The following is an 18,019-nucleotide window of genomic DNA, read 5'->3' as shown; positions in this document are numbered from 1 at the left end:
ATAGATTAAGGGGGCGTATTAGAGGCTATATAGCGCCTGTATTAATACTGGCTCTGAAATGTAATCATATTACATAGTTCGTATAATGAATGGTTGACACAGCAACCAGCTGTTTGTTATTCTTGTTGTGCGAACTGACGTGCACACGTCGTATGCTTGAATTTTTACTATTTTACCTTTAATATACATATTATTTCTGCTACCGTTCTACATAATTTCATTTGCTTCCATCTCTATCACACGCTAGGCGATGCCTATAAATCGGAAAGAGAGAAACGAACGCAACGATCATAAATTGTCACAATGTTTTTAATTTGTATTCAACGACACGGTGTGTAGACTTTTATAAAATGAACATCTATTGTAAAGTTATACTTGGAAATATTTTACAAAGTGCTCTGCGTAATTAGAATCACGTGATTAAGTGTAGATTATACGACTTTGTTAGGCACGCTAGCGGAAAAAATGCAATTTCAAAAATATTCCACTCTTGGACGGTCCTATATGGCATGACTTGTGATTATCTAGAAACTTCTTAATCGGACTACGCGTGAAAAAATATTTTTATTCTTTATTGGTATACTGATGAGGTACAATTTTGGATGTTATTGTTAAATGACTTTATAAACTACATGTATGACCTTTTTAAAATACCAAGCTCTACTCTCCTCACAACCTATGTACATTCAGAGAAAAAAATGAGATTTCTGGTTTTAACATTGCCAAAATTCCCGGCAAATACTGTGGAATGACAACAAATAAATGCTTCTAAAATGCTCCATTTTAACTTAATTAATTAACTTTCGATTTCCCCGGGGTTAATCAATTGAATAAATTTAGTCACGAATAAAAAATCTTATAAAATAAACATTGTCACTTTTCAACTAAAACTTAATTTAACTTGTCTTTCGTATAACACATTTTATTGGGCCTCGACTAAGGAACTTAGAACTAAAATAAAATCTCCGCTGAATGTTTTGACGAGGAAGGTAAAAATGTCATTTAGTTCTAATTCTAATCTGTAGATGTCACTTTAAACATTAGCATAGCGGTGCCATCTAGATTTTCAAAACGACACTTTAAAGAAACCTTCCTGTTTAACATTGTTCAATAAAATAAACTAAATAAACCTATTTTTTTTAAATTAGCACCATCTTCAATTTGTGAAATAACCAGCGGCAAACTAATAATTTAATCATATTCATTTATTAAGAATTATTGATTCTCGACAGTTTGGATCTGTATGATATTCGCCGTTGGTTAAACAAAAGAAGTATGTAATACATTCTTAATTTCAACCAAAACTTAAAAACCACTAGTGCTAACTTAAAAGCAATCGTTAAGTTACATCTAGTGCTACTTACTAGTGTTAAGAATGTCTTTATTTACTGACATTTTAATCATTAATGTCATTATGATCTAATGCTCAATTTTTGCAAGAAAAAATATAGTATTGCCATATTTTTCTGTCAAAATTTAAACAGAGTTTAGTGTAAATTTCCTACATTTTAGTGAAAAGATGAAACCACCAATTAGTGACATTAGATAAATATAAAAAAACCTACGTTATTCTACACATTAGCAATTGATAAAGCTAATTCACATAAAGATATGGTATATAAAATTGTAGATACACTACGCACTATATTCGATAAATAGAAAGATATATCATATTATAACAGGCATGGCTAGCCAGTGCCATTACATGCCATTGAATTATAGCTATAAATCTATGCCAGGCCATTCAGAAACCTTCTAAATACGTCTTCCGTACAATCTAATTATTGCCATCAAACGGAACATTGTCTATCACTCGATACCTTCACTTTCATCATCATCACGGCATATTCAGTCTTACTTGTCACTGAACTCCTCACTGTCCTGGGACTCTCCCTGTCATTGGAATTGAGAAGTAGACGTGGACCTTCGGCAGCCAAGAGCCACCGGCGCCGGTATCCTGGAAGCACCATTCCTAGGATCCTTTCTAGGTGCAGCAAGTTGCCTGGTACTAGTAGACCTTTCTAACTTTCCATCAGACATAACCCAAGCTGAAGTGAAGTCAGCGTAATCTGAATCTTTGGAACTTGTTCTGGACAATGAGTCCTCTCCTTTTGAGAAAGTCCTGATGATCTCCTTCATCTTTTCTAATACTGCAGCATCGTCTTTTGCTGTTTCAGTCGATCTTAGAATATGTTCGAGTAGAGGACTGAGAGGTTTTTGATTCGGTGGTGATCTTAAGGTTACGCTACTGGCTCTGAGTGGAGAGTTTCTTTTAAACGCTTCTGTTTGTGGAGTGATCTTAGCTTTGGCCTTAGGAGATTTGTTAGGGTTGTCGAAGGTATCAGCACCGATAGTTGGCCTAGCTTTAGTCTTTGCTTGATTTGGAGCCGTGCGGCCGCTCCAGGTGTTTCGGGAGGAAGGCGGAAGCTTAGGAGTTAACTTAGGCGATGTTTGAACTGGGTTGGCGGTGTGCTTAGGGCTTGGTGTGTTACCACGGCTGGGGGTTCTAGCTCGCACTGGTGAGTGGGGGATCCTGCTGGCCTGGCGGCTTCGTATAGTCTTTTTTGGTGACTCTGGCTCCCTGCTCGCTCTGAGGCTCATACTGGGGGAGTTGTTGCTTTCGGGGACAACGATGCGTTCAGGGCTACCTCTGTTGGATTTGTCGTCAATGGAGGAAGGTTTCTTGCCGCCGTAGAAAGTGTCGGCGTACCCGGTGCGGCGGAGTCCTGTGTTGAGACTCACGTAGTCGTCTCGCTCTCGGTCCATATGGCAGCCATCGTCTTGGTCGAGACGCTCTGCAATGAGAAAATGGAAAAGTTAGATTTTATCAAAGAAAATATTGATGTGTCTACTGAAGTTTGTATTCGAATGGGATACATATTGAATTGTATCGACAAGGAAAGTACCAAATATTAAATGAGGTTTTAGATGAGTATCTAAATGACCGTAAAACGAAGGAGAAGAAATAACTAAAACCATCATTATCATCATCTCCCTAGATACGTCCCACTGTTGGGCACAGAATTTCTTTTAGAATAAAAGTACTTTGGTTGTTGTTACAACTAGAAATATTCTTACTATAGGTACATGTACGAAAAATAATAAAACTAAGAAAATAATGAAATCATAATTAAAAACCATTGCCATTAAAACAGAAACAGAAACATGTCTAATTTGAAACAACCTTCTGTTTCAAGATCATCTTTATTTAAGATCCGTTACTTAAACAAATCTCATACACATTTGTCCGTCTCTCTTCAAATCAACTGTCAAACAGCCATCTTGCTCGCTCCAAATCAGTGCGACCACATTCTTTGCACATATTAGGATACAACAAGATCTTTGCACCACTTGTTCTACACGTCACTACTACTTGACCATTCTGAGACACCTTATTCGATTTCAATACAGTTTACAATCCCTTGATCGTTGAATCGTGTTTATTTAGACGCCGAACTAAATCTCGAATGGCGTAGGCGCAGTGTAAAAGGTAACAAGTGTGATATTTATAAAATGATTGACAGTCAGGTGCATTTAGTTGATAATGGGCGAGTTTATAAGGACTTTAGTTGTGCAAGAAGCTGGGATTTGGAGGTTAAACGATTTTTTGGGCAAGGTTGATTGACACATACTGCACTTACATCTAAATCCGTTAAATATGAAATATTACAAAATCAGCAGTAATTTGACGGTATTTTTGAAATTTGTAACACGTCTCCGATACATAAAATTTGCTAAGTTGTTAAAGCTTTTTTGGGCAAAAATTGATCTAGATTAATCTTATCTATATTCATTTATTTATTGATAAAAACGTTTAAACATGACATTACAGTACTTAATGACCAATTCATCATGAAACTTAAACTTACTATGAAAGATTATTGATTTAACGAATAAACACTAACAGGTAACATACAAATTATATTGGAACAGTAGAACACTCGTAGAACATCTATCGTCCATCGCCTCACAGTACCTCAAGCATTCAGTACAAATTGCCGCCCGTCTTATCGCGGACGTTACAAATAAGCGATTTATGTAGATATTTTCTTTTTCATGTGGCGTAACTTGTTAACAAATCACTAACTCATCTCAAAAACACCGAGATTGTAATGGAACATTGATTGTGTTTGTTCTCGGGTCTTGGGTGTTTAATATGTATTTAAGTATTTATTTATCCATATAAGTATGTTTATCCGTTGCCTAGTGTCCATAGTACAAGCTTTGCTTAGTTTGGGACTAGGTCAATTGGTGTCAAGTGTCCCATGATATTTATTTATTTATTTATTGAACTTTGATTGATTAAAGAGTATTAAAATCTGTTCGAAAAAATGCACTTAAACAGTTAATTAAATCCATTATGAAATGAAATTAGTTTATTTTGCTTTGAACATGGTAAAATTAGTCTTTTAAATACGTAGTGTTAATCAGCGGTGACCTAACTCGATAAAATGCCATGAAAACAATAAATACTTTTTTACTAAAATTGAGTTATTTCCTTCTTTACTGCTTGTATGAATACACTAGCAGATTTTACTTACATTACTCTGCGAACACTACAAAAACATATTTAAGTACGTTTTGCAAATCATTAGTTTTCTCAACCCTCAATGAAACTAAAGAAATAAGAGAGTAAACAAAGTAAAATTGCAACGTAACTTCAAGACTAAGGGGCTGTTCAGCCATCCATTGATTAGTGTAAACTGACGGTTAAATGTGATGCCGTCTCTATTTGTTTTGTTCGAATAGACGGAGACGGCATCACATTTAACCGTTTACTTAAACAAAGAGGTTTGCAAATTAAAATATAAAAAATGTTATTTCTCTCAAGAGGAATAAGGCAGTTTATTTACACAACTGACTTGCATTTACAAATATTTTCACTAAAAATTGCATAAAACATGTTGAAGCATAATGCACTAACAATTTATTTTTGTACCTTAATTAATTGCACAAGAGTAAATATTTATTTGCATAATTATTCGAATAACTTACGCAAAATAATATATGAGAGTATGCACCATATCAAAAATAAGTATTAATGTTGTTATAAGTAGTTCATTAACGTTGTATATTTATTTTTTATTTAAGATTAACAAAAGTCTATCATTTATCTTATTTATTCAAATTAAATAAGTACCTAAAGAATACAAAAAATCGTAATTTAATTCGGTTACTTAATGATTAATGATCGATTTCTTTGATAATTACTATTCATATATAAAAAAAAAATACTGGAATAAAAAATGACCATTTCTGGTGCAAAGATCTATAAAAACAACTCCCATCATTGCACTGTAAAAATTATAACAACAACACATCTTGTGTACCTACTTACAAACAAAAAGCAGTTGACACTTGTTTGGCATTTCGTATTTTAATAACTCAAGGGTTCTTGTCGTACGTGAGAATATTTCACAGACGAGTCGACGAAATGATTAAGGGCATGCAAATATTATTCTGATTTGGAGTGCTGGAATGTAAATAATTATAATAATTCAAGCTATTGATTTGAGTGACTCGCCACTTGGCAGAGTTTCGTCATCTCGCGGCCATATTTAACAACTTTAATGATAGCATAGTAATAACAATAATCATGTCATCACGTGTTAATACAAATAATCAATTCTATCATCGGATATGGAATCATCGAGGCTTTACGGCAAAAAAATCAGTCCTTTTAAATAGTTACTGAATTATAAGAACGAATTCTCCCAGACAGACATTACTCAAAAAAAATACCTAAGAGCCTCTTTAATTTCACTGATGAATAGTACATTGTGTCTTAAGGGCGGTAAACAAGGAATTACGAACGAGAGTCTATTAGAAGCCCGAAGTCGAAGACTGAGGGCTTTAATGAGTCGATGTTCGTAATTCTAGTACCGCCCGTGCGACACACAATGTTTTTCATCACATTGCGAGTAAAAATTGTATATTTGTAAGAAAACTAAGATTTTTCCAAAAATTGCCGATACCGCTGACTACGCTCTTGGCAGCGCCAGCCTCCGCGCCACCCAACACGTAGCATGTGCCCGACCTGCGCGCGCCGCGCTGCTGCACGCCATGCAGTGTCAAACTCATTGACCGACCTCGGGCTTCATGACATGAAAATTAGTACGGGCAATGACTCATTTACCGACCACGGACTTGACAATGACAGCACATTAAGGTCGAGGGTTTTATTTGGGGGGTTGCAACCAAGGTAGCCTGCATGTTTCGACACTGTTTATGAGGAAGTGTGATGAAAATAAACTAATAGCCTTACCTAACCAGCAAAAAGTTGGAAAACCCCCCGACGTTGTTGCACTTGAAAGTGCAATATCTCAAAAACGGCTGAACTGATTCTGATAAAACAAGTCTAAAAATCAACGCTAGATAACCAGTTTTCAAATAGAAAAAACTGCATTCAAATCGGTTCACCCGTTTAAGAGCTACGGTGCCACAGACAGACAGATACACACAGCGGTCAAACTTATAACACCCTTCTTTTTGCGTCGGGGGTTAAAATTAAATGTACGTATTTATCCAAATACATTTAGAGCAACATAAAGTATTTTTGTATTGTGTTAATAATTTATTATTAGATGAGGCACATTAGAAGTTAAACCACTGATATTATAAATGCGAAAGTATGTAAGTCTGTTTGTTTGTTTGTTCACGTCTAACCGCTAAACCGATTTAGATGAAATTCGGTATACAGACAGTTTGAGTCCCGGAGAATATAGGGTAGTTTTATCCCGGAAAATTGTATAGTTCCCAAGCTAGTATACAATAATAAATATGGGCTCATGAATGTCCCCTTTTCCATAACCAAACATCAAGTCACCTACTAACATTTCCTCAAAATAAATACACAATTAAAATTATTTATTCTGAATACAAACGGAAGTAATTATAGCTTATTCAAAGCCTTGTAGGTCATTGACCTGAGTAATGAATTACGTTTACACGTACGTGACGTTTACACCTGTATATAAGCTAAAACTCCTGTCACGTCAACTGTGTAAGAACTAGTGCCATTCGAATAATGAAAGTACCTGAGTATTTTTGAACAAAAAGAGCGTTTAAATCAAGGCAATTTCGGGTCAGACATTTTTGTCTTTGATTTAATGATAGAATTTATATCTGGATAATTAAATAAGTTAACGCAAAAGCTTGTGAAGATGTCGCGTTAGTGACTTATTTCATGCGAAAACTATGTTAATAAAATTTGGTTAGTACAATAATATAACGAATATAACCATTTATTTCAGACAACATGACCCGTAAAATAAATACCGTACATTAAAACTGGTTGTTTTTTTATCTCTTTTTAATTTTTCAGTTTAAAAGTTACAAATACAAAATACGCCCATTGAATTTAATAATGACTTTCAAAATTATTTAGACAATCTCTAATTATTTTACACTGGCTCACTTTTATTTTATTTCTGTCATTTTTGATTAACTCCTAAAAACGGCAAAGCGCAACTGACAAGTACGAATTTCGAAATTATGTAGAGCCACGAATCAAGTAGGTGGTAGGACCTTGTGCAAGTTCCGCCCGGATTGCTACCACCATCTTGCTCGCTAATCCTGCCGCGAAGCAGCAGTGCTTGCACTGTTGTGTTTCGGCGTGGAGAATAAGACAGCCGGTGAAATTACTGGCACCTGAGGTATTCCATCTTAGGCCTCTAGGTTGGCAACGCATCTGCAATACCCCTGGCGTTGCAGATGTTTATGGGCGGTGGTGATCTCTTACCATCAGGAGACCCACTTGCTCGTTTGCCATCCAGTCGAATAAAAAAAAAAAGTAGGACTTAGAAAAAGTTGCGATTATTTCTTCATTTACGAATAGTTAAAATATTAGTAAATTAAATATATGCATTAACCATACTTAAAATATATATAAAAAGACAGTTAAGAGTCTGAGGTTTTCAGTTATTTAACGCCTTGTATATAACCAGTTATGTGATACAATTTGACCTTTGGTAACTAATGCAATTAAACAATTATGACAAGGTATCATGCCACAATTAGACCATACTTCCACGTCCTTCATGCCCGGTTCCTGCTTCGCCTAAACCGGCAAACTATTGATTATTGCCTTATATGTGCCATTCGCCTTCGCGTCTACTTCCGAGTTGTATGTCTGTTTTTATGTACGCATAGTCTACCGAAGGGTCTATGAACACGACGTATTTTTAACCCCCGACGAAAAAAAGAGGGGTGTTATAAGTTTGACCGCTATGTGTGTCTGTATGTTTGTCTGTGGCACCGTAGCTCTTAAACGGGTGGACCGATTTGAATGCGGTTTTTTGTATTTGAAAGCTGGTTTTCTAGCGATGGTTCTTAGACATGTTTTATCAAAATCGGTTTAGCCGTTTCAAGATCATCAGCTCTTTTGTTTGCTGCGGTAGGAATCTTAGACGCATGATGGGTATTTACTTTACTTTCAAACATATTTGGGACCTAAAATTTGAAACACCCATGTATGCTATATAACTATGCAAGATTATGGAATTCTCGGCCTGATGCTGCAGCCAGGATATCCAGCACACTAGTACACTCAATAAAAAATAATAGCACACATGTCGCGTTTGGATTCGTTTTGATCAGTAATTGATTTTATTAGAACTTTATTAGAAAACCGTTCTTATATGAGGTTATATCTGAATAGATATAATGTCTTAAACATTCGTGATTTTCACTCATAGTCAAAATACCACGCACAGGACTTTTCACGCTAACACACACGAGTAATATTTACTAAACATCTCAGAGCCTTAATTTAAACATTCTAGATCCTAGATAGGGTTTGGGTTGAACGTTGATGAGTCAGTCAGTCAGGCGATACGGATTTAGATTTTTAGTAAAATCTGTTAAAGAATGCTTATTGCTGTAGGTTGGTAATTAATACGAGATATTATAACAAATTGTATATCATTAACATCACCAGGTGCAGGTGCAGGTGGTAGGACCTTGTGCAAGGTCCGCCCGGATTGCTACCACCATCTTGCTCGCTAATCCTGCCGTGAAGCAGCAGTGCTTGCACAGTTGTTTCGGCGTGGAGAGTAAGACAGCCGGTGAAATTACTGGCACCTGAGGTATTCCATCTTAGCCTCTAGGTTGGCAGCGCATCTGCAATACCCCTGGCGTTGCAGATGTTTATGGGCGGTGGTGATCTCTTACCATCAGGAGACCCACTTGCTCGTTTTCCATCCAGTCGAATAAAAAAAACCATAATAAGCTCATTTTGTACGAGTATAAGCTTGTTTATTACATACAACATTTACCTACTGTGTTATTATAATAAGCTACTTATAGCTCCCGCCCGCGACTCCATTTGTGTAGAATTCGTTTAACGTTATGCCGTACGAACCATGCAATTTTCCTGGATAAAAACTATCCTATATGTCCTTACCGGGATTCAAACTATCTGTAACCAAATTTCATCTAAATCGGTCCAGCAGTTAGACATGATGAGGTAACAAACAGAGAAACAGACTTACAAACTTTCACATTTATAATAAGTGAGACAGGTTTCGTTATTATATATGTTTACTACAATGATGACGAGATAACTTTAATAATAAAGTGAAATTAGACAAATTTTTTTTTTATCTCGAGAAATGGAGACAGGGAGAGAAAGAGAGGTAGAGTATATTTATAATTATAATTAATAAGTGTCAAACGTTGTGTATTATCATGATATTTATTGATTTAATAGTGCAAAAACTGCCAAGTATTTTTTATTTTAATATTTGTCGTAGCAACACGTCGTCAGCTCGCCACTTTTCATTTACAACCGCGCATGCGTGGATGTTCAATTACACGCGCCGGCGCACCGCGATGCGCGGTGTTGCGACAACGGGGCGCGAGAGGCGGGCGGGAGCGGGGCGGGCAGCGGAGCGGGTAGCGGAGCAATTTGAGGAATTGGTAGATCAAGAAGCTCAGAGTTTTTCAAAGGACAACTTGTTTAGTCATTTAATTTCTTAGCTCTATAAGGCACTAAATGGAATAGATGACGCGTTGTAATTTCAATAAGCTACGAATATTAACCTAAATGAAAAAGTAAGATAAATACAACTTTTCTGACAAAATACTATGGTAAAACGTTATTCACTGGGTCTGTAGAGACTTATTCGTCATCTCTAGAGAAGACACGAACCTTCATTTATTTATAACTTTAACTAGTTATAAATATAAGTAAATATAATATCACGGGACAATTCACACCAATTGACCTATTCCACAAGTAAGCTTAGCAAAGCTTGTGTTATGGGTACTAAGCAACGGATAAATATATTTATATAGATATAAATACATACTTAAATACATATTAAACACCCAAGACCCGAGAACACACATTCGTATTTTTCATACAAATATCTGCCCCGACACGGGAATCGAACCCGGGACCTCAAGTCTTAGTCAGGTTCTCTAACCACTAGGCCACCTGGTCAGTTATGTCTAATATACTCGTATCTCATAGTCAAATATCACAAGCAGGACTTATCTATCACGCTAAAACACACGAGTAATATTTACCTCAACGTTTGTCGGTGCGATGGGGTGACAAATAAAAATGACCAATTGCGGGTAGTTCGTGATACGAGTGCCGGTACTATTAGTGATCAAGTGCGGGTATTGCGAAGGTCTCTCGCTGCTAGGCAGACTTGACACCCCACACAGTCTACTCGTGACCACGGCCACTGGAATGTGGTCGAAACGTCGAGGTATCACTCGTGTGTTTTAGCGTGATAAGTCCTGTTTGTGGTATTTTGACGATCACGAAAGTTTAAAACGTTATACTCTTATCTGTTCAAATTTCTATGATAGTCTTGGAAACTTAATTACGGCCAGTTAGGTCGAGTAAATTAACTTTACCTTAATAGAGCATTGACAGTAAGAAGCTGTTTCACCATCCATTGATTAGTGTCTCCGTCTATTCGGACAAAAGAAATAGAGACGGCATCACATTTATCCGTCAGTTAACACTAATCAATGGATGGTGAAACAGCCCCTAAACCTTCCTTCCTCTTTCACCACATACCGAAACAATGCCAACGTAACACTAAGTTTACTTAGTTATAGCTTAGCTAATTATACGACGCATATAACCGTAAATGTTAATTATATTTAGTAATAATACAACTATAAAACTTATGATTTTTGTTTGGAAATGGAACAGTAAAATTGATAGTTTACCTAGATATAGCTACAGGCGACCGGGTGCGCGGCCAGCGTTTAAATAAATAAATAAATATCACGGGACAATTCACACCAATTGACCTAGTCCCAAAGTAAGCTTAGCAAAGCTTGTGTTATGGGTACTAAGAAACGGATAATATAATTATATAGATATAGATACATACTTAGATACATATTAAACACCCAAGACCCGACAACAAACATTCGTATTTTTCATACAAATATCTGCCCCGACACGGGATCGAACCCGGGACCTCAAGCTTCGTAGTCAAGTTCTCTAACCACTAGGCCATCTGGTCGTCATCGCGTTTATTTATCCATTGCGCGTGGCAAGCTAACAGCCACTGAGAGGAGAGAGCATCGGCTACGCAATGAACCGACCCCCGACTCGATTGTTTTAAAATAATAACAAGAGATGGTAGCGCGCGTAATTCTATCAACCAAAAAAATGTTTTTTTTTTACGACAAGCAACGTTTATTGCATCATCATCCCAGCCTATATACGTCCCACTGCTGGGCACAGGCCTCCTCTCAGAACAAGAGGGCTTGGGCCATAGTTCCCACGCGGGCCCAGTGCTGATTGGGAACTTCACACACACCATTGAATTGCTTCGCAGGTTTGTGCAGGTTTCCTCACGATGTTTTCCTTCACCGCAAAGCTCGTGGTAAATTTCAAATGTAACTCCGCACATGAATTTCGAAAAACTCAGAGGTGCGAGCCGGGGTTTGAACCCACGACCCTCTGCTCGAGAGGCGATAGGTCAAACCACTAGGCCACCACGGCTTTTTAACGGTTTATTGCATACGTTATTCGTATTCCTATGAGGCATAAGTTCGCTTTTGTACATGTATTTCAAGTTTTAACAATTAAATAAAAAAGTTGAGTCCTACTGAAAAACATCGTTGCAGTTTGCTTGCAACATCATGCTGTGAGAAGACCATTTTTTCCCCTATATATCGAATATACGTCTATAAATATCTCTCTCTCTCTCAGACTAAATTTTGATATAAAATACAATTCGTCCATTAAACAAATGGATGCAAATCCTCTCGTCGGATCTTACGCTAAAACTAAAACGCTCTATCTCACAACTTGGACCGTAGTCCTTTTCATAGGCAATTCGTGTGAATGCATTTCAGACTATTCAATAAGCGCATGCGCAAACAGCGCGTGTGTCGCCGGCTTTAGCAATCATTGCGGAACGGAAATCATTTCCATTTCGCTGTGCAACCAAATGACAATTCGCTGAGTGAATCGTTGCAAAATTATTCACTGTTGTCATTATGAATGGGAAATATGATATATTTATTTGGTTTTAAAATAGAAAAACGCAATTAACCTCCTAATGCCCAAGTCAATTTTTTTTTATATATGAACATCAAACTTTATGTCATTTATGATAGAGTTTGAAGTTCAAATTACAATAAGTCCTTTATAACTCTGGGCGTTAGGATTATAAGTACATAATATAATTTAATATAATTATATTATATTAGGATTATATGTATGTATGTATGTAAAACTCTTTATTGTACAAAAGAAAATTAACAAAATACAAACTGACAAACTTTAAGATACTTGTACAAAGGCGGACTTATCCCTTTAAGGGATCTCTACCAGTCAACCTTGAGTGGATGAGAGGAGAGGAGCAATACGTTAGGGTCCACAAAGGGACAAAAGGAAAAGAAAAAAAAAAAAAGGGAAAGGAAAAGGAAAAGGAAAGGGAAAGGGATTATAAGTACATAAATAATATAATTTAAAAATAATTATATTATAATTTATAGGCGTTACTTTTCGGAGGTCCATATCAATGAACTAAAAGAATTTCCTTGCTCACCCGCGACCTAGGCTAACTAGGCTTAGGCTAGGATAGCTAGTCTTATGCAAAATATGCGTGTTCATGCAGTTCCTCCAACTCCACACAGTAAGAACACACACAAATCATACAAACCCATCTATCACCACCACCACACTAAACTGACGCGTTTCGAACGCAACCAGAGCTCATCTTCAGAGGAACACAACCGTACACCATGCTACCAGATGTTAGGTTCAAATAAGCATAATCCTAGCTATCTTAAGGTCGCGGGTGAGCAAAGAAATTCTTTTAGTCCATTGATAAGTACATATGGACTAACGATTGATAAAAAAATAAACATTGGTTCCTAACTCATTTCATCATCAACACACCTTGTTTCCATCCATGGAAATATTTTAGATTAATTTTAAAACAACTTGTATGTTGTCTTTCATTCCGTAAAAGCCTGTAATAATACTTTCATGATTCTTGTCTCGACCATTAGCATCGATTAATTCATCATAAACCTGGGTAAAGCATATTTTTTTGACCTCTTAAATTTAACACTTTAATGCGCTCATGTTACTGCCATCGCCTTTTATGATAATGTACCAATTAACATTGACTCTTCCATTTTGTGAAGTGAATTAACAACACTTTTAGCGATCTTTTCGGCTATAACACTTTTATCGATAGCACTAAGTAAGTCATTAACGGCTTATTTACATCTTGTAGTTTGTTAAAACATGCAAATAAATACGGTGTGGCATTGAAAAAACAATTTGAGCGGTTTTTATCGATTTGAACTCGACGAACCGATTGTCAGACTAAACTAAACCACGGAGTAACTTGTAATTTGGCTAACATGTTCCTTGAGGATCATGGAGGTTACTGAGAAGGGATTTCTTGAAATTTTAACGCGAGACCGAGCTAGCAATCTGTCATATTGTATGTATCATCATCAGAGCCCGGAATTTTCGTAGCATTTTTGATCTGTCATAGTGACTTCTTATCGATTTCCGATATTCAATATCGATACTTATATCGATACATTATCATGTTAAAAATATTAAGTTACCCATTTTTTATCATTTCTTAAATATGGTGTCCCAATATTGAGTGTCTACAACTAGCTCGCTGGAGGTTCAACAGTGGACGTCCTACGACTGAGATGATGATGATAATGATGAATATTGGACAAAGGCGTATCATACTTTTTTCTATTCTGCGTTTTTTAAGAGCGTTTATACCTGCTGAGCTGGCAACGTTGCATTTTTGTTTAGACTTTTATTTTCTTTAATACCGTTATTAAACATTGTTCGTTTTTTAAAGAATTAAAAGTCTATCACGAATAATTATTACAGTAGACACATTAACTTATATATTAAGAACAGTTCTAACAGACCACATTTTTAATTTTCATTTAATTTTTATGGAATAATCGAGAAAAACTAATAAAAATGCAACGTTGCCAGCTCAGCAGGTATAAACTCTCTTAACATTATCCACCAAGTCTAGCTCAAAATGCACCAAGTTTTAAAAAGATGTGTGAATTCAGGATAAAAAGCCAACTTACCATTAAATTCTGCATCATCATATGAGTTCTGGCTGTGCATGGAGTACCGGTTCGTAGTTTTCGTTGAGGGAGACCCTTGCGTTGACCCTGCCACCACTCCTAGGCTCCTGTATCCTTCATCTGATACCTCCGATCCATTATCAGACGCGCTCTCCGCTGCTGGAGCTGGAGAGACCGGCCGTGGGCTCTTATTCCTCACAGCATGAGGCGTTGGCACCAGATGGTTAGAAACCACAACCTTCGCACGCCTATCAGGTGATGAAGACTTCCTTCCAGGGCTGTTGGCTCTCGGAACCAAATGCCTTCTGCTTGGTGACTTTTCCCTATCCAAATCCCCGAGATACGGAAGGCTGGTTGGTGCATCTAATCGGTTGTTTGACTGATAATGTGCAGCTTTCGGTTCGTCGTTGTAGAACTTGTTGTATTGTAAGGACATCGGTTCTTTCTGTTGGTAAGGCAGTGAGGCAGGGGCGTCTGGTCTTTCGTAGGTGACTGTGGCGCCAGCCAGGTCCTGTTTGGGACGAGCCAGGCGGGCTGAGAGGGAGGTTCTGTGCTGGGCCCTGCAGCGGCAAGGGTCGTGCTTGTCCAAGTAATGGGCTAAAGTGTCCCAGCCACCACCAACTCGGACCATCACGTGGGAGCGGAGAATCTGAAAAAAAGTGGGATTGTTTCAATTCTGTTTACTCTTTTCACAACATTTAATTTCTTAAGTACAAAAAAACGAAGAATTTCAAGGACACTTAACCATATTTTATATAAAAAACATGTATGCTCTAAAATATCGGTTTTTGCACCTTGCGGTAATTATCTACTCATAAAAGGGTCAATAATCTGTGTTTCTTATGGATAATGAATAAAAATACCAAATATTTTGGGTACAAGCGAGACACTGCACTTAGGGGCTGTTTCACCATCCATTGATTAGTGTCAACTGGCGGTTAGGTGGATGCCGTCTTTATTTGTTTTGTTCGAATAGACGGAGACGGCATCACATTTAACCGTCGGTTAACGCTAATCAATGGATGGTGAAACAGCCCCTTAGTCTTGTATTACGGAATTAAATGACAGTTACGATTGTCAGATGTATATTCCAAAATAGGGTGGGATACTTTAAAAAAAGGAGCTGTATTTTAACTGGTGGTAAGTTAGAGCCTAGTGTCATCTAGCTATCAAGTAAATGAACTACTACATTAACAGCTTGCACTGGTGAATGTATTTATCACTGTTCTTTGTAACAGTTTTTAAAGCTCTACTTAAGTTCTATTTTAGTTTTTCTTTTATTCGACTGGATGGCAAACGAGCAAGTACGTCTCCTGATGGTAAGAGATCACCACCGCCTATAAACATTTGCAACACCAGAGATATTGCAGATGCGTTGCCAACCTAGAGGCCTAAGATGGGATACCTCAAGTGCCAGTAATTTCACCGGCTGTCTTACTCTCCACGCCGAAACACAACAGTGCAAGCACTGCTGCTTCACGGCAGGATTAGCGAGCAAGATGGTGGTAGCAATCCGGGCGGACCTTGCAAAAATGATGATGTAAAAACTAATAACGTAAAAATTAATCTCAACCTACTCTACATGATTCTGTATTTTTTTAATACCTACGGGCTTTTTCGGTGTCCAAACATCCTTACTAAATTTCAAATTAAGCCGATCCTAGAAATCAATGGATTTCGACTTGCAAGATTAAACCTGATCTAACAAACATCGTACAAACAAAAATTGAACCGACTTGATAACTCCTATTTGAAGTCATTTAAAAAGCTTATAAAAACCCTCCTAAAAATACTAAAACCAACAATGCTTCATTCAGCACCTCTCCGCCACCATACTCGCATTGTATCGTAAAAACATTTAACCGTCGAGTTAAAAATAACTGACCATGTGTTTAATTAACCTCACACACCGGTCAGACCAAAACATGGCATGAATCACCGGCCGACGCTTTATATGGTCAAATCAAATAGTGAGCAGTTATTCACAGAAAAACGTTTGCGATCCGACCTTTGATTAGGACCAGTTTACCAAGAGCCATAGGAGCTCGCCATCTGCTGATAGCTTTAGAAAACTGTACGTCGCTTTTTTATTTATTATCTTTATTGACAAATGTAGGGGTCTCGTTAAAATGGATGTTACGGGCATCGATCGCTCCATATTAAGGTTAGCGAGGTTGGACCTATCGAGGTTGAATCCATAGACATGTTGGGAAAAGCTAGGTAAGTATATTAGCGTAGGATGGAATACTCGTAGTAGAAGCTGGAAAGATTTTGACCGATTGCGAATTAAAAGGACAAGTAATTAGGTCGTGACAATAATCAGAAGCTACTTCAAGTTAATGTCTATGGGGCAAAGGTCTATGGGACGTCCTACAGTTGATATGATGATGATAATGATTAAATTTAGAATTCACGCCTGAGCTAAATCAGGAAATCCAGAGCAAGTGAAGATAAATATTTAGATGAGTAATACCTCCAAGTATTTGCTTGCGAGCACTTAAGTGACACACGATATTATAAATAGACATATACTGAAATGTATGACCTGGTTTCTGAGAGTACAAGTGTTAGAAGTCTAAAAATTTGCATGACGTAGGCAACTATTTTATAAATGTTAACCTTAAACTTAAGGGAAACTTACACAGGTCTCTATCATATGACCGAATATTTTTGACTTAATGTTTTTTGTCGTATTATTCTTTATTTTAAACTATCCTTCAGTAAAACTATAAAAATCACAACCAACGTAACTAGTTTTAAAGTAGATAACCATTTTTCTCATCTAAAGATTTTTTATTTACAACTGGAAAACATCAAACGATCATTTGACATTTTTATGAGTTTTTACCTCACTACCCGAAGGAGGGTTATGTTTCATGTTCAATAAAGAGTTTACATACATATGTTCTGTTTTTAACCCCCGACGCAAAAAGAGGGGTGCTATAAGTTTGACCGCTATGTGTGTAGGTCTGTGGCATCGTAGCTCTTAAACTCTTAAACGGGTGGACCGATTTTGAATGCGCTTTTTTATTTGAAAGCAGGTTTCCTAGCGATGATTCTTAGACATGTTGTATCAAAATCAGTTCAGCCTTTTTTGAGAAATTGAACTTTGAAGTGACTAAGTCGGTGGTTTTCCAACTTTTAGTTTTGTTAGGTTATACCTTGGTATCATCAGATCAAACGCGCAGTTGTTTGGCGATTTTCTTATTCTTACTTTGGGCATACAATTTCCGCTGCACTATACAGTTGTCTCTACTAAGGGCAGCGGCGTCTTTAGCAATGTAGCGCCCGTGTGCAATTATTACTTTAGCGCCATCTAGGAGCACGCGGTTTAAAATGGAATAGGTACAAAGTGCCGCGCCCAGCGCCCCTAACACCGCTGCGCGCCCGTGTGCAACGCACACCTGCACTATAGGTAAAGACGCCTCTGACTAGGGGCTGTTTCACCATC

At 37.3% G+C, this 18,019-nt stretch overlaps 1 protein-coding gene across 1 annotated transcript in view; it reads right to left on the bottom strand.

The window, feature by feature from the left end:
- Positions 1-220: 220 nt before the first annotated feature.
- Positions 221-18,019, bottom strand: part of LOC141431410 (GAS2-like protein pickled eggs) — a 20,967-nt gene continuing 3,168 nt past the window's right edge. The window contains exons 2-3 of the mRNA XM_074092578.1: positions 14,569-15,217; positions 221-2,795 (exon numbers count right to left, since the gene is read on the bottom strand). Coding sequence (XP_073948679.1) covers positions 1,897-2,795; positions 14,569-15,217 — 1,548 coding nt within the window. The 3' untranslated portion in view covers positions 221-1,896. The remainder of the gene's footprint in view (positions 2,796-14,568; positions 15,218-18,019) is intronic.

Source organism: Choristoneura fumiferana, chromosome 9 (genome assembly GCF_025370935.1).
Source record: "Choristoneura fumiferana chromosome 9, NRCan_CFum_1, whole genome shotgun sequence".
In the NCBI taxonomy this organism is placed as follows: Eukaryota; Metazoa; Arthropoda; class Insecta; order Lepidoptera; family Tortricidae; genus Choristoneura; species Choristoneura fumiferana.
This window is presented reverse-complemented; position numbering and strand designations above follow the sequence as displayed.